The sequence below is a fragment of the Larus michahellis genome, chromosome 5, assembly GCF_964199755.1.
Source record: "Larus michahellis chromosome 5, bLarMic1.1, whole genome shotgun sequence".
Taxonomy (NCBI): Eukaryota; Metazoa; Chordata; class Aves; order Charadriiformes; family Laridae; genus Larus; species Larus michahellis.
In genome coordinates this window covers 11,402,179-11,420,558 of record NC_133900.1, presented here as the reverse complement: position 1 = coordinate 11,420,558, position 18,380 = coordinate 11,402,179, and the positions used below count along the sequence as shown (strand labels likewise).

At 40.6% G+C, this 18,380-nt stretch overlaps 1 protein-coding gene across 2 annotated transcripts in view; it reads right to left on the bottom strand.

Moving 5' to 3' along the window:
• PKD2 (polycystin 2, transient receptor potential cation channel) overlaps window positions 1-18,380 on the bottom strand; it is a 32,237-nt gene that overhangs the window by 11,725 nt on the left and 2,132 nt on the right. For both annotated transcript variants that reach the window (XM_074588746.1, XM_074588748.1), the window contains exons 2-9: window positions 12,989-13,102; window positions 9,383-9,516; window positions 8,771-9,021; window positions 7,803-8,027; window positions 7,003-7,231; window positions 3,520-3,690; window positions 2,185-2,366; window positions 1,033-1,153 (exon numbers count right to left, since the gene is read on the bottom strand). In XM_074588746.1, coding sequence (XP_074444847.1) covers window positions 1,033-1,153; window positions 2,185-2,366; window positions 3,520-3,690; window positions 7,003-7,231; window positions 7,803-8,027; window positions 8,771-9,021; window positions 9,383-9,516; window positions 12,989-13,102 — 1,427 coding nt within the window. The remainder of the gene's footprint in view (window positions 1-1,032; window positions 1,154-2,184; window positions 2,367-3,519; window positions 3,691-7,002; window positions 7,232-7,802; window positions 8,028-8,770; window positions 9,022-9,382; window positions 9,517-12,988; window positions 13,103-18,380) is intronic.

The following is an 18,380-nucleotide window of genomic DNA, read 5'->3' as shown; positions in this document are numbered from 1 at the left end:
AAGGTACGATGATACAGGACTGCTGTAGTATTTTAAGGTTAGTAAAATCCTGCTTTAAGGCTTGCCACATTTATCAAATCAGCAAGACATATGGTTTGGGGAACAATCTGAGGATTTCTTGCTTACGTAACAGCTGCCGTCTGGTGATATCATTAGAAACAAAATTACTGTATATATTAATGTTGGTACCAAACTAACAGAAAAATGCATCCAGGTAGAAGATACTGGGGCTTTTCACTTTTATTGGCATAAAAAAACCCTAATTTACTTGGGCTCCTGTGTTTCTAAAAAAGAAATCTCCTCCCTCCACTTTGTTATATAAATTATTAGTAAGACTGTAATATGAATTCAGTGCTAGTATTAACAGACAGTATACAAAAGAAATACTCCCTCACAAAATACTGACTGTTTGAATTTATTTGTCAGACCATCACGTCTATATGCTGCCTTTCAGATAAGTTGAACTGGGAAGGTGAGAAAGACAGGGCCCAACTCTGCCCTGAAGAAGGAAGATGACAGAAAAGAGGCCTTTGCAGGCAAACCTGCTTATCTGAAAGCTGCTGCGCTGGTGATGAATTAGGCTTTTCTAGCAGACAAGCTGCATGGTACCTGCATGAACTAGGCTGTTGTAAACACAGCCAGCCACGCATTAGAGCGCTTTACAAACCAGGAGCCTGTATGGAACATTACAGCTACTTTTGACCAAAAGATACGAGCTTGCTGTGTTTGCCAACCAGGCGCTATTCAGATTTTAGAAATAAAAAATGCTTTATAATGATAAAAAAACATAAATTTAAAAAAAACCCACAGTGTGGAGCACTATATGGGAATGGCAACAAACATACAATGCAAATCTATTTTAAGTTAAGGAAAAATGAAAGAGTGTAATGACTGGCCATGTAACAGCCAGGCCCCTACATGGACTGCACGCTCACCGTTATCAAAAAAAGCCCCAGGTAGCAGTAGAAATCAAAGAACAAGAGTTGCCAGAATGGCCACCTACCCACCCCACATAAACAAAGGTGTACATACCAAAAGAATGAAGAACATAAAGAACACAAATGTAGTGAAATAAATTGGTCCCAAAATTCGATTAGCTTCTTCAACCTCTGTGAAGTTGAAGTCTCCCAAAATGATGCGGAACTGAGTAAATCTTAAAAAACAAAACACATCCAGGAGTTGAAACAAAACACTTTTTGGAGGCGGGCAAGAATTCTCAAGCTATTTTACCCTAACAGTCTGATTGACGGGCAGCAGAGAGGTCTGTGCTACTGTAATACTTTATCAGGCACTGCAACAGTCAATTCCTCAAGCCCATCTCTAAGCATAACCAAACTTGCAGTCAGATGCCACACGCACAGAACACCACCAGGGTGGTTACTTCTGGCTTTTGGTCAGAATTGATACTGGGGGCAAGAGGAAGCAGAGCAAACCTACGATTACCATTGTGAAAGCTTTAAAACCCACTCCCATCCCTCTCCTATCCCTTCTGCCTCTTGTGTACATACTACCCCAGCACTCTCCCCTCTAAAGCTGTCTTGCTCTCTACAAGAAACTTTTTGCAACGCTGCCCCAACGTAAAGGGGCAGGGGAAATCAATAACTGAACAACCAGGTAATTACCTCAGGTAGAATCAGCTTATGTTGTACCAAAGCAATACAGGAAAAACTGATTAACAACCCTATATTAAGTCCTTTCTCTCTCTGGATTCCAGCAGATACTTACAAATTTACTAGCTGGCTGTCTAAAATGGACTCCATTTACGAGTCAACCAACTACACATACTATCAGGAACACAGCATTATTATGCAACACAACATTTCAGTAAGCATTACAAACGTAAGTAAGCATATAGTCATTAAACTGCTGAAGACAGAGTTATTGCTTTGCCTAGGAATGTGACCAACTGTCACAAAACCCATGTCTCTTCCACCAACCAAAACTTGACATTTTTAGTTCACCGATCTGTCTACAGTATATTTTTAATCTCACAACAAAGACAGATTTTGAACTAAAAATGTTCTAAAAAATGCATATGCTACTGAGCTACATCAACAGTGATATGCCTGCAGCTGAGCTGTTTAGATGGATATCATAGCATTTGTTTGGTCTCTGATGGGGCAACGAAACCCATTTATCAGTGTGTACTGAGAAATTCTCTGCATTTTTTATCCTTGTACTTACATGCAGTCCTGGAAAGTGCTGAAGTCATCAATTTGAGTGCCAAAGACAAGATAGGCTAACTGAGCATATGCTAAGAAAATAATAAAAAACATAATAGCAAAGCCAATGACATCTTTGACGCAGCGAGACATGGTAGTGGATAACTGACTCATTGTTCTGTTGAAGTTCACAAATTTGAAAAGCTGTTGGAAGAAAAAAAAACAAAACAACAAACCAACAACTGGTAAAGACAAGGAAGATAACAACTTCTTAACAAAATCACCCTCCAGCCTTTTACACACGAGACATCTTACTGAATTTGACTGGAGATGAAGTCAGTTAATTTACATTTAGAAAGGTAGCACTTCCTAAAAAACACCAAGGCTTGAAATGCAAAGAAAATACCATGAGAACGCCAACTTCTGGTTTGGGTGTGGGGTTGGTTGGTTGGTTTTTCACTCCTCTATTTGACACCCCGGCTTCAGAGCAGTGTTAACAAAATGCTTCCAAAAGCCTATTTATTTCTCTATCTTGAATGAAGATGTTAGCTATGAAGCAGTAAAATGTGAGAAAAGATCTCACAGCTGACTTTGCTCTTAGCAGGTGGCTGGACTAGAGAGAGGTCCCCTCCAACCTGCATTATTCTGTTACTCTGCAGTTTACCAATTTTTCTTATAAATGAGCCACTTTTTTTCTTAAACCATGATGCAAAATTTAGATGCAGCTTTGTCTTATAAAACAGTAAGAGGTTAGCTAACTTGCTTGATAAACCTAAGCATCACTTTGGAAATTCACTTACCATTGGTCTTATATTTTTTCCCCATTAAACAGTTTATTAACTAAATGTTCCTCTGCAACTTTATACATACGGAGGACAGGGAAATGAGTATGGACATGAGAAGAACTACCACCAGAAAGGAGGCAATAAAACAGAGAAACTAAGTTTAGCTAAAGTAATATATCTCAAATTAATTGGACTAGCTTTACCAAATCTTCTAGCGATTCAGAAGTTTTGAATAGATAAAATGGGCACAGTTAAACCAGGCTAGGAAAAAGCAGTACCCTGTAAGAATTACTGACTTATCAGTTCAGGAGTAATAAAAACATTTCTTTATATGCCTGCTGTGACAAAGCGCTAGCACTGACTCCATCTTTTAGACCCAAAAAAGGGCTGACTAAACCTGTGGCAAATTACAACCATGCTTTTAATCTGCAAGAAGTTACCCCTGTGCTCTGACTTTCTCGTACGACCAATTTTAGGAGAAACACGAGAAAACCTCGAATAATATATCATGCGAAGCTCAGAATACTGCTTACATTATAGTGTTAGAAAAAGGGTATGCGTCTTGGAGTTACCTTAATCCAGACAAAAAACAGAGTGACTGCAGTGATGTTATTGAATTGCATTTGCCAATACGCCAAAGGTTCAAAGTTGGGGAACGAGTTCTGATCTTCCAGCAGTTTCTTTAGGAGCGTATCAACAGTTGATGTCCTGTAGATGCTAATTCCTATAGCTACCACAGAGAGCTGGGAAAGATACAAAAGAAAGTTACAAATTTACAAGAGGTGACCAGCATTTTGAAAATACTTGTTTTAGCCACACACATCAGATAAAGTTGAGACATTCCTGCTGGTGGAGTTCCTGACGACTGGAAAAGGGGAAAAATAATGCCCATTTTTAAAAAGGGAAAAAAGGAAGACCCAGGGAACTACAGGCCAGTCAGTCTCACCTCTGTGCCCAGCAAGATCACGGAGCAGATCCTCCTGGAAACTCTGCTAAGGCACATGGAAAATAAGGAGGTGATCGGTGACAGCCAACGTGGCTTCACCAATGGCAAGTCATGCCTGACAAATCTGGTGGCCTTCTATGATGGTGTTACAGCACTGGTGGATAAGGGAAGAGCAACTGACATCATCTACCTGGACGTGTACAAAGCATCGGACACTGTCCCACATGACATTCTGGTCTCTACATTGGAGAGACATGGTTTTGATGGATGGACCACTCGGTGGATAAGGAACTGTCTAGATGGCCGCCCTCAAAGGGTTGTGGTCAACGGCTCAATGTCCATGTGGAAACCAGTGACAAGTGGTGTTCCTCAGGGGTCAGTATTGAGACTGGTGCTGTTTAACATCTTTGTTGGAGACATGGACAGTGGGATTGAGTGCACCCTCAGCAAGTTTGCCGACAACACCAAGCTGTGTGGTGTGGTCAACACGCTGGAGAGAAGGGATGCCATCCAGAGGGAACTGGACAGGCTTGATTGACAGGTGGCTTGTGTGAACCTCAGGAATTTCAACAAAGACAAGTGCAAGGTCCTACAATCCCAAGCACAAATACAGGTTGGGTGGAGAATGGCTTGAGAGCAGCCCTGAGAACAACTTAGGCGTGTTGGTTGATGAGAAGCTCAACATGAGCTGGCAATGTGCGCCTGCAGCCCAGAAAGCCAACCGCATCCTGGGCTGCATCAAAAGAAGCGTGGCCAACAGGCCGAGGGAGGTGATTCTGACCCTCTACTGTGCTCTCACAAGACCCCACCTGGAGTACTGCATCCAGATCTGGAGCCCCCAACATAAGGACGTGGACCTCTTGGAACGGATCTAGCAGAGGGCCACGAAGATGATCAAAGGGCTGGAGCATGCATGCTATGAAGACAGGCTGAGAGAGTTGGGGTTGTTCAGCCTGGAGAAGAGAAGGCTCAGGGGAGACCTTATAGCCCCTTTCAGCACCTAAAGGGGGCCTACAGGAGAGATGGGGATGGAAACTTTATCAGGTAGTGATAGGATGAGGAGTAATGGTTTCAAACTGAAGGAGGGCAGATTTAGATCAAATACTAGGAAGGAATTCTTTACTGCGAGGGTGGTGAGACACTGGAACAGGCTGCCCAGAGAAGCTGTGGATGCCCCAACCCTGGAGGTGTACAAGGCCAGGTTGGACGGGGTTTTGAGCAACCTGGTCTAGAGACAGGTGTCCCTGCCCATGGCAGGGGAGTTGGAACTAGGTGATCTTTAAGGTCCCTTGCAACTCTAGCCATTCTATGATTCCAAGATAAGAGGAACTTTATGTTATTTATAGCGCTACCATAATGTGAGCCTTAAGTAAAAGCAAATATATTGTTTTCAAGGTGTTCTGACTACAAAGCCAAAGTTTCAAACAGGAAAGTAACAGCTAGGGATTGCACAGAGCCCAGGAAGAAAAAATAATATTAAAAAAAAATTATCACTGATACAAGCTTCTCACAATCCTTCAGTGTCAACCCCACTGGTTACTGATCAAATTAGTGCTTACGGCCAGGCAGCTGTGGGGGCCGGAGGGGGCCAGGTTTCACCACCTTTCACTCTAGAGTAATTTAACAGCCCAGCAGCTGCTGTTTGAGATATGTCCAGAAATTCTAGTTTGGATCCTATCAGAAAATGCATTTCACAACAAAACCACTATAGTCCTGCACTACAGATAAACGGCCTGGGAGAAAAAAGATTTAGAAATCTTTTCCTTGCCACAGTTGAAGAACAAGATGATGGTGAAGCCTAGCGGGCTCGGACAAATAAAGCTGTCTCACAGAAGGAAATGCAAGGAAAGAAAGATGACAACTCAAAGAGACAAAGGTGAAAAAGAGTAAAGAGCAGAGAGACAGCAGCAGCCAAAAAGGTACTAGAGTTTCTCTGGAATACAGACTGCCTAGTATTCCCCAGAACAAGTAACAGCAGAGAAGCTGCAGTTTTACCATACGGGCAAGGTTCTTCCTTTGACCTCTGCAAATGAACTTTTTATCAGTGTAAGTGAACACTTCACCATGTATACAGAGTCATAAAGTACATAATCCTAAATTTAAACAATGTCCCTCAGACAAGGTATAAACACAGAATTTTGACCCTTTGTGTGAACTGAATTTTACGCTCACACTTGAATATACTTCACTGACTGTAACAGCAAAGTATCTCATTGCCGCCCCCACTGTTAAGTATACCAAATGGCACCCGGTTCTTGTAAACATCCTCCTAAATGGTCCTTCATTTACAAAGCACTGTGATGCAAGTATGATTTCTCTAGATTACAGATACTAACTTCAAGACTTAGACTTGTTCAAGCCTGAAGATATAAAATGAGCGTGGGACTGGAACTGTTGCAGCGCTGCTGGCTTTGTATAGTTTTGCTAAGTTCAGCTTGTTATAAATCCAGAGAGAATTACATTACGTAGCTTTAAATTCGAAGCTTAGATTTTCTGCTACACCAAGATTACTAGTGTGCAACACTGTCCACTTAACCAAGAAAGCAGCCCTGACAGCTGCTAGCACTCTACAATTTTGAGACACTTCTTCATACTTGGCATTAGCATTAAGTATTTTAATACCCCGTTAAGTCTCTGTGGTTCTTTGCAAACATATTCAAATTCCAGTCCCATTCCTCCAAATGCAGATCACTACATTAAAGCATATTTAAATTTAAATTTACTCTAAATTAAAGCATTTTCTTACTTGAAAGCAATAGTCTGTATCAGATACGTAGAAGAGAAATGATGGCGAGTTTGTAACCTCCCACAATGGCTGTGCCTTTATAGACAAAAATTGGAAAAGCATACTGACAAATATTCTGTAACTTTTCACCAGGATACGAAGGTTGAAACCACGTAAGACAGAACAAGCAAGTTTGCAAGACACCAACATTATAACACAGACTAAAATTGTCTTATTCGGACTGAATTGCCCAATACTCTGTAAGTACCCTTCCTAATTATGGGCCCTATCCCTTAAACCCACAATAGAAATACTGAGTCATTAACGTCTCCCACAAAGTACATTTCAGAAAGCAATTTTAGCCTTATTATAAAGACTACTTACCACAATGATAAGGATATCAAGGCAATTCCACAGACTTCTGAAGTAATGCAGTCTATGAATGTGAATTTCTAAGATCTCTTCCACCGTATAATAAAGAACAAAAAGACAAAATGCCATTTCACAGGCTGCCAGGAAAAAGTCAAAAGTGGAGATGTAGTGAATCAGCCTCACTGGCTGAAACTGCCAAGACGTAACAAGGCCTCCAGTTGCCGGAAATTCCACTAGCAACCTGCATTTAAAAAAGGCATAGAAAACAAATTTTATTTACACAGCATTGATGAGAAGCACTACGAAACAATACATGGTTTTATTTACATAATTATTTAAATAACAGAAACAGGCAAAAGCCCACATACAATTCAGAGAAGACACTACAGAGAACAAAAAGTGTAAACCAAACCACTCAATTTTGACTAAAACCCAAAGCATTTCAAAAACAGTGAGAAAACAGAGACAGAAAGACGTGTCTTCATCTGCATCTGTTTCATGATGTCTAAACTAACGACTGATGTTGTATATCCCTGCATTTACTTTAATAAGCCAACTCACTAGAGGAGTCAGCTGCAAACTGCACCCAAGCCACTGCGGCATCATGAAAGTCAGAACTGCCTCCAGATGATGAATGCAGCTGCCACGTGGAGTCACACTTCTTTGACAGGGAAGCACGCCACTTCAGCTGTCTGTCTCCTTTATACAAAACATACGCTTACCCATGTCCTCAAAACAAAGCAATCACAAGAAAACCCCAAGTCTACAACCTACACTGTGCCATTTCAATACCGTCATGGTTCTGTTCATACCTGACCACGCAGAATAGGTTGATGTTTGCATTGTATACAGAGAAATCAATGAAAGCTGCTCTGGTCCCTCTGTCCAGCCACAGGTTGTTCTTAAGGCTAGCAATCTGTACAGCTGTCACTTCCCTGGTCCTTGAGAGGTCTTGGTAATAACCAGCCCCACTGTACGTGGCAATCAAGCCCCAGTGGCTGCTCCCATTCAAATCCTTCTCATTGGTGTACGTCCAACTAGTTCAGAAGTAAGTGAAACAGAGCACATTAGTCTTCCCACTTTCGAATTATAATTAAAAAACCAGACACCAACAAAGCCTGACCAACGAAACCCTATCAGTTACATACAGCTGCTTTCATTTAAGAGGTACGTGGAGAAAGTTTTGATGTACTCTGGAGAAAAAGCTTACAAAGTCCCTTTGACTAATACAACAAAATTAAGATAGAAAGATGAGTCACAAGTATATTAATTGTGAAAAGAGAACACATCAGTCCCACTCCCACAGAATTTTTATCCTCAGGGAAAGAAAGAAAATTGGGCTTTACATAGCTATGTTCCACCTCCAAAACCTTTTACAGTTCAATTCACACATTGTTCTCCAAGAGAGGCAGTGCTACTCCCATTTTTAGCCAGGGAAGACAACCCAGTGAAACCCACTACAGTAATACAATCTGGAATTAAAGAACAGGTGCTCATGAGTTGCAGTGCTGCACTCAGGCCACAGTGTGTCTCCCAAGCATAACAGCTACCAATGGCACAAGGACAGCACCTAAACTCAAGTGGATTAAGAGCACAGTCCTCTCCAAGTTCGGTAAGGTTTCTCCATGAACAGAACTGGCAGCTGCTCTGGATGTACCTGGCTTTACAGACAGACAATACACCAAACGCAGAGTTGCCTCTGCCAAGTGACTTACTGTGTAATTCCACGTAACCCAGGTCAGAAGAAAAAAAAAAATGTGTCTACAGGAATACTACGTACGCTGTTCCATTCCGAAGTCCAAACGGAGCAGTATCTTCATTAGCTACAGAATAAACATCATAGCAGTCTTTGATTTCATCCTTTAAATCCTCAGGTATTGAGCATGAACCATTTCTCACTTTCAGCTGCCGAATGCGAGGCACTCCTAGGAGCAGGTTCTCATAATAAATAAAGCTTTTGTTTTCTGACATGGTTTTGTTGTTGTACCACATCTCCCAGTAAAGACCATCCAACAAAGGGCCTTCTGTGAACTGGGGAGGGAAGACAGAATTTTAGTTTGCACGTTGCCAGCACTAGTTTTATAAATCTTCATTCCATGGATGTGTTAGAATTGCAGTTGATACTTTTTCTGACACAAGGCCTCACTGTTACCTGTCCTACAAAGACAGGTAACCCTGTCCTACCTTGCCCCACTGGCATTACCTGGGTTCTAAACTTTCATATATTAAAGGCCTATTTTGTTCCGTAGCTTTGACATTGTGCACATAGTTCTTCATGCACAACCCCTACCGAAATAGAAAAAAGATCCTGCAGGTTAATTTACAGGCCATGACAGGACAAGCAAATCACAGCAACAGAGAGATTAAAAAAAACAACCTGGTTTTAGATTACCTTCCAGAAGTCATCCATTGTGGACAAAGTTTTGAAATCAGTTTTCTCCATTTTTGATACAGGTGTTTCCAGGAAGAGCTGTGACATAACCCTTGTGTAATAGTACATACTGGAACTCACTGTCCCATAAGTCACTGCAAAAGATTTGGTAAGGAGTGAGAGGTAAAGAGGTTGGGGAACGAAAAGAAAAAAAAAAAAAAAGGAAAAAGGCAAAAAAAAAGTGTTTTGCTTGTTTTGGTTTGAATACATCGGGTTGTATTTGTATAGATTTTACACTGAAAAGTTTAAGCTTCAGAACAAAACAAAATCCACACCAAGCGGCATTTGTCCCTCAATTGTGATTAAAATACAAAAAGCAGCGCAGAATAGACTAATCGATCAGTTTTAAATACTCAGTTCTCTTTCCCACATCTTGTTCTATTATTAATGCTTCTACAAAAGCTACCTTCAAGAAAAACAAAGGCACAATTCAGCAGGCTGAAGAGAGGCAGCTAGTGCCTTTTCGGGTGACTTGTGCTATCCAAGGCATCCGTGGAGGCCTGGCACGGATGGCACAAGACCTCGGGAGAACTATGCTCTGCTTGAGCAGATAATGACGGTCAACCAGGATATCGCAGGGCACCGTGAATGACATTAGCCACCTATGATTAGAAAATAAAATCCCACCCAAGACGTGCAGTGCTTCTAAGAGAATCTCCCCACAGAAGATAAATGACTATTTGTGTTTACTGCTTTCCCGCACACTGGGAACTGAGGACCACAGAGCATAAATTATAAAGTGACGTACCAAGCCAAGACGGCTTGAGAGACCAGTCTCTGGCACTGATACTGTTACTGCCTATAAATACTTAAAACCATTTTATGGCTAAAATTCAGAGAAGCCCGAAAGATTAAGTCTACACTGAACAATCTCCATCAAATTTGACAATTTTATAAAAATATTTTATGACAGGGAAGAAAATGTAGTTTTCTTTAGCAACTAGAGAACAAGAACTATTTTTAATAGACTTCTGCTGTGACACATGGAATGTATCACAGGAGAATGCAATACCTGGATTCTCTCTAAATACATACTCTCAAAAATACAAGAGTACAAGAAATGCCTGTAGCATTTAGCCTGCACTGGAAAGCTCTCTCCTAGGGCATGCCAAACCACAGATCAGTCTGTCCCATAGTTATCGCTCACATGTAAAATTAAAAAGTTTAAAAAGTAAAATTGAAAAATACTAAAGACTTACAATATCTGTAGATATTTAACACACTGCACTTTTCCTTTACCCTGTTACCAAAAATATTTTCCTATAGCAAAACGAATTGTTAACAGCCTGCAGTCAAACTTTTCCTGGTGAAATCAGTTTCACTGTATTTTCATTTCAAGTCCCTCACTGGTCACCTCTCCTAGCGGTACAGCACACCAGCCACAAGCAGTCTTACACTACTTTGTCCATAAACCTGCAGTAAGCATTCTTGAAGGACTCAGGAAGGAAAAACCATGATATTTAGTATATAACTACGCTTGCAGTACAACACCAAAACAGTTGTGTCAACGGTATAAAGTTTGAGGTTTGGAGTTTCGGGGTTTTTTTAAGTAATTCTACTCCAGACAAACAAGGCAGACTTGCTTTCCCAGAGCCAGTCTACCAATGTAGTTTTGCATTTTCTTTTCCACTCCAAAAATCTCTCTCACTAAAAATAAAAACATCACCTTGTTCTGTTACAACTGATAATATATGACAACTTAAAGATCACTGACATTGTAGGCATTTAGAAAAGAACTGCCCATACTAAAAATTGGAGGCTTAAAAAATACCAGCTGTCCAAAGATTAACTTAATACATACAGATTTTGTTGTTAATCTCCCTAGTAACCAAATAAAACATCTATTTCACTTCCATAGTAAGTTCTATTTTGCATTGTCTTGCTTGTTTTTGTGCAAATATATGAACATGCCCTTAGAAATCCTGAAATAGAATTGTATAAGGGCTTCAAGTTCCCAAGGCCAGAAAAGACGACCATTCTCAGAACTGATACACTATACCGGTCACAACTGTTCATGGTGCTGTGTGAGGCCTGTGATATACATCCTGTGACATCTGTGCTCCATCACTAAGTTTCTTCATCCTGAGAAGAGAACAGCAAATTCAGATCACACACAGAATCATACAGAATGGTTCCAGTTGGAAGGGACCTTAAAGATCATCTAGTTCCAACCCCAATGCCATGGCCAGGGACACCTGCCACTAAACCAGGCTGCTCAAAGCCTCATCCAGCCTGGCCTTGAACACTTTCAGGGATGGGGCATCCACAACTTCTCTGGGCAACCTGTTCCAGTGCCTCACCACCCTCACAGTAAAGAATTCCTTCCTGATATCCAATGTAAATATACGCTCTTTCAGTTTGAGGCCATTACCCCACGTCCTATCATAACACTCCCTGACAAAGAGTCCCTCCCCATCTCTCCTGTAGGCCCCCTTTAGGTACCAGAAGGCCACTATAAGGTCTCCTCGGAGCCTTCTCTTCTCCAGGCTGAACAACCCCAACTCTCTCAGCCTGTCCTCATAGCATAGGTGCTCCAGCCCTTTGATCATCTTCGTGGCCCTCTGCTAGATCTGTTCCAACAGGTCCATGTCCTTCTTGTGTGGAGGACTCCAGATCTGGATGCAGTACTCCAGGTGGGGTCTCATTAGAGCAGAGGGTCAGAATCACCTCCCTCGACCTGCTGGCCATGCTTCTTTTGATGCAGCCCAGGACTGCTTTCTCAAAATCCATTTGGGTCCAGCAATATTATTGCATATGAAGTTGCAAATCCATCAAGCTCCTCGCTTCTGTACTAAGTCTGTATTTAGTAGAATCTGCTAACATTATCATCAGTGTCGATTCTAGAGCATCTACCTTAAAGCAGTCACCTACTTAAAAGCCAAATAAAATAAAATAATAATAATTTTTTAAAAAAGTAGGTTGAATGTTACTCTGTTCTGTGTTTTATAGTGGTACGATACTTCATATGATATCATAGACAACAAAACCAATGATACACTTAAATTATGGAAGTCTGTGATCCATATACACTTGAGTACATATAGGCTGCAGATGCGTTTAAAACATACAACATCATGCAGACACAGATTATCAGATATTTCTAAGTAGCTAGCATTATCTCTACCTTTCCAGCTACAATCAAGAACTTTTATTCTTAGAATGATTTGTACATAAGCTTGGTGGTAAATTTGAAAATTAGTGATTTAATTGAATTTTTTGTCCTAGATGACTAACTCCTACTCTTCCCATGTAGCAAGCAGTTCTGTTCAGTGATTTCAAAATGAATAGCAGAAACATTGCAATGTGAAACTACATTAAAAAAATGCTCCCTAAAAACAAAGAATATTATCATCCTGCTTAAACGTTCAACACTTGATAAGGCACAGAAAGTTGCAGTATTTTAAATCTCAAGCAACAATCCATGCGCAGAAACAAGAGAAAGATTTAATTTCAAATATTTCCCTACACGCCTGCCCGTTAATTCTTCTCCCACGTCACTGAAACAGCCTTTGTTCTGGAATCACAGATAGCACAGAATGGGATGCATTAGAGCTGCAGGGTACTTACAGACACACAAGACCACAAGGAAAATCATGTACGTAACCAACTCCCGCAGAACACTTTTCAGATATCGCTCTCTGCTGGTGTTGCTTTCTTCCATGAGTCTTGTCCCCCACAGACCTTAAAAGGAAAACACGTATAATGATGTACTCAGATGTCTGATACTAGATACACAAGTGACATAATACGTTAAGCGGTTTCGAAAGTTTAGCCTACGTCATTTCTGCTGCAGGTTCTGTTATGGATTTTAAACTGATCTAAGTTCAAGCAAGAACAAACTCTTCTTCCATAGGCTGAAGAGGGCCCAAGGCAATATTAATTATTCATGAGATACCATAATAATTTAGTAACAGCTCAGCAGAGCCCTACCAGAATCTACTGAAGATTTCCTGGGAAGTGCTGTCACTTAAAACCACATGGTATGAAAACAGATACAAGTATACAAAGACATGCACAGATAGCCACCCTTCAAGAAATGCAGTGCAGTGTTTTGTTGTTTTTTTTTTTTTAAAATACGAAAATCATTGTTAGATGAATGAAAATACACGCTTAGTATCAAACCTTTGTTAGAAGTCTTAACGAACTTTCTATCTGAGAGGAGGATATGTCAGTAAAACATACTTTAAAGAAAACAAATCACAACTTTCCTCTCCCAAATAGGCAAGGCACGTCCAACAGAGACACAGCAGGGATCTTGGTGAGTATTTCTACATAATTTCTTTCCCTGCACAACAGAGTTATCATTGCAACATTACCAGCAGCCTAAATGAGCAACTACCATCTAGCTGTCAAACTAGGCAATTGCATCAGCTGAACTACTGCTGCCTGTTACTAGCTTCATATACTTGACATTCTCAAGATGACAGAAGTTACTAACTTTGGTGATCCCTTCCGAAAGGGTAACAGAAAAGCAAAAGGACCTTTTAAACCAAGTCTCTAAAAGAAACAACCATCAGAAATAACTGACCTCATCAATACTTATAAATATCTAAAGGGCAGGTGTCAAGAGGATGGGGCCAGACTCTTTTCAGTGGTGCCCAGTGACAGCACAAGGGGCAATGGGCACAAACTGAAACATGGGAAATTCCACCTCAACATGAGGTAAAACTTCTTTATTCCGAGGGTGACAGAGCACTGACACAGGCTGCCCAGAGAGGTTGTGCGGTCTCCGTCTCTGGAGATACTCAAAGCCCGCCTCGATGCGTTCCTGTGCAACCTGCTCTAGGTGACCCTGCTTTGGCAGGGGGGTTGGAGTAGATGATCTCCAGAGGTCCCTTCCAACCCCCACCGTTCTGTGATACTGTGATCTTGGGACAAAAAGCAATTAGTAACCACCATACTTATTTCCTAATACAGAGCAGAAAAAAAGCTGGGAACAGCTGCTGATGTTCAGACCAGAACTGCTACCTTCAAGAAACTTCTCTTCATTTAAGCCTAAATAAAGCAAGGCGATTTGACCTTGGTTTATGGTGGGAAAGAAAGCATATAAAAATAGAAATTCACTCTTACAGAAGCGCACCAAACTTCCACCCTTTTCCTTTTCAGGTATTTTAAACGGACAACCCTTTAAAACATGCTTTACGTTCTCAGTAGATGGAAATGAAGTAACGTCAAACTCCCTAAGAAAAAAAACCTTTGATCCATCAAACATACCACTGTAATTTGAAGTCAAATGGAACAGCAACAAGGGATAGCCAAAACGCGTTATAAAACTGACAACAAAATGAGAGTTCAGTTGCTTTGCAACGACTGCTGTAAGACTAAGATGGACAAAGGGCTCATTTGCCTGCTGCAGAGCTTAATTTGCTAACAAAGAGATGGGAATAGGGAAACTCTTCCCCCTACTTGTAAATACGAGGTGTATTCAGGAGAAAAAAAAAAAAAGAAAAAAGGTATTAGATGTTTTTAGAAGCCTTTCAGCTACCACATTTTTAAGTTGTGACCTAAGCACAAAGCCAACCAGGAAACTTCTCTAGCATAGGCACAGCATGAACTAATAGTCCTAGTATTAATCTCTGTTCACACTCTTAATTAGTAACTTACAACCTTCACTAATGTCAACCCCCAAAACAGGAGAGCTTTTTCAAAGCTGTTCTTTAAGGCTAGGTCTGAAAATTCACAGATAAAGACTGCAAGTTTGCTACACAGAATGCAAAATCCTCACCATTAGGTCATTCTTGAAGACAGAAACACAAACCCAAGCACATTCACAGAGTCACTAATAATAAAGAACTCAATAAATTCAGGCTCTAACGCAGCACTACGTTGCACTAGCAACCCTCATAATAAAGGCAGGAAAACATTACGGAAGAGAGGACGAAAAGGCTGGAACAGCCAGTGAGCTAAGCTGGCAAGCGAGCCGAGTCCCGGCTGTCAGCACATTACTCACCAATAAGAAATGTGGTGAGCAGAAAGCCTGCAAGCTCAAATTCTGTCATATTAGAATAATCAGGAATCAAGTCAGCAAGGAACAGAAAGTTATATGTGAAGGAAAAAAAACCACAAATCAAACCCAGCACCAGAGATCATACATTGATCTTTGTGTTAAATGAACTCAGGATTTGCCTGTCAGCTAGCTCAAAGCTTTCATTAGTTGCTACGTTTTTAGAAGATATATAGATTATTCCCCTTTTTGTCTTATTAGAATAATGGTTTAAATGCATCAATAATAGTAGCAGTAAGCAGTGCTGGATTTCAGTTGACATCAACTGCAAGCACCAAAAACGTTTAGTTCCTAGCCTTGATTAATCATTTTCAGTTCATTCCTTATATAAGTTTTCTATTAATCAACTTTTTGACAGAATCTATGTACTCTTTCATTTATCAAAGAAATCTGCAAATAACAATTCTCTCATACTCATTCTGTAGCCCAAACGACTTACCTAAAGAGTATACAAACTCAGAAGACTTATCAAAAAATTATGATCAAATGCAAGTGAAGAAAACCCAAACAAACACGGATGAAATTTCATTGTACAATAAAGAGTCTAGCTTGTTAGGTAAAACAGGAAATTCAAATCTTTCTGTTTACGCATACAAAAAATGTTATATACATATATATACACACACGTAAGATATATAAAGTATATGTACTTACATATACCTACATAATCATAAAGCCAAGTTTATAATTTACAGAATGCATACAAAGTCATTCAGATTTATGTAAAAGTCTTTTAAGTTCTGAAAGCACTCAAGCGAAGATACATATCACTAACAGCTCTGCCCACACAGAAACTCAGATGCTGGGCAAAGAATGGGGCTGGAAGGAGAGGAAAAGTGACCCTTGGGCAAAGACGCTTTGTCCCAAAACAACAACAGAATGCAGTTGCACAATCCTTAGTAAGGTACAATTGAAGCCTGCATTAGTTCAACTCAGTAAAAATGTAACAGTGCATTCCTCATGAACGTTAACAATTAGTAAGTGACTGGAAATGATATTTGATACTTCTGTTTAACACTAACTACGGAAATCTTTCAAGAAATATCCCACATACACTCCTTAGTACTGATGCATGTGAATGGCCAGGTGACAGCTCTGAGGGGCAGATTACCCTTCCAGCCTGGCTCTGGAAACGGACTTTGCTCTTACCCGTCAAAACTTTTGATGACTTTCTCCTTGACAGAGTTGCATATTCATCCCCTCCTCTCCCCTCAGTATCTGGGATGTTTGCTGAAGAGATCTACAGAACTAGAGGGACTAAAATTACTTCACAGAGACTCACGTTAGAATCTGAAAAGGATCCACAAAGAGAAGAACCTAAAATACAGGTAGTGTGAAGTAACTGACTTCCTATTCACTTAGTGACTTCTGTTACAGTCTACCCTACAGTTGCAATTACCAAAATCCCATTACCTTAAATCCTGTCTGCATTTTTATTTCACAACTGACAACAAGAAAAGTGTAAGCTGTCGTTCGCTATCCCCCACTCGATGAGCGGCAACTTGTTTAGCTGTGGTAACACTATCACTTTTCATATCCAAAGGATTAATCCCTCTTGTTGAATACTGTCTAGCAAAATGGCATTTAATTAAATAACTCTATGCTAACTTTCCTCTAGTGATCTTGAAATAAAACTGAGAATGCCATTTTCCAGTCTTCAAAGATCCTCACGGCTATCCATGAAATGTCAAAAGAACTACTGAGTGCTCTTTCCAGTATTAAAACCTCAGTAATGCTTCAAGTGCTCTGTATTAACTTCAGGCTTGAAATCAGCCCTTTCGCTGTGCAGCCTGCAGCAATCACATTCTTCAGAGAAGGCTAGTACCTATGCAGCAGGCAAGTACAGCACCCTGCGGTACCTCCACAGCACAAGTCACACCTGGCCATTTACTGTGCCTATGAATTAATGGCAACATTCTCATGAACGAGCAAGAAAAGGATCTGTCTAGTACAGGAACTTCATCTACACTTGCCTATAAACACACAGTGTTAAGCAGGTCGGAAATCAGCAGAAACTGTGGATAGTAACCACAGGGATAAATCCACTCGGAACATTCCTAGAACATGAAACCAAGTCTTTTCATTTTACAGCTAAAAATAGAATACTACCATTGTACACTGTCTCGAACAGCAAGAGGCAGCCATTATTGAAAATATTCTTTTTTGTTTTCTTGCACTGCAAGAATGTGTAACTTTGCGTCATTCTCCACACAGCGTGCACTTGATTAATAAGCTCATACCCAGTAGTGTAAAGAGAACCACACCCGTCGAAAGGATGCTTAATATCACCACGTCAAAGGTGGTCCTGATCCTTCAGCCTGAAAGCAGAAATTAAAAATTGAAGCTATGGATGTTCATCAGCTCCCAAACTGGTTGCTCTAGCCCAAGATACATTGCTTTTAGGCAGCAGGACAGGCCAGGGATCCATCTATCAGGGCCAGAACATCTTCTTTGGCAACACCTGCCTGATGTTGATGCCGATGAAGACTCAGCTGAGCTCATTCTGCCAGCACAGCACACAGCTTCACCAAAAGCCAGTTCCTCTTGGTTACACTGCTTGCTCAGCTGAACAAGGTGAAAATACATATATAGGCTTAAAACCAAAAAACACTACTAGAAAAAAGCACCATAATAAGCAACCTTCCTGCACCCAAAACCAAGCCTAAACTGTAGACTCAGATGAACTACAGATGATTAAACCAAGCATTTTACAAAGCCTGCATTAGCATGGTATCTCATGGGGGGGAGGGAGAGAATAAAGAAGTCTGTCTGATGGACCTTCATTCTTTCCATCTGCGAATATTCTAACCTTACACAAATCACATTATTAAGCTCTGCCTTCAGGTTCAAAATGGATCAGAAACCAGCACCAAAACTGGTCCTAGTAAGGATAATCCGTTTTGATTATTACTGCAGAAACCATGACAGAGATAAAACAGTAGCAACTTATGCCAG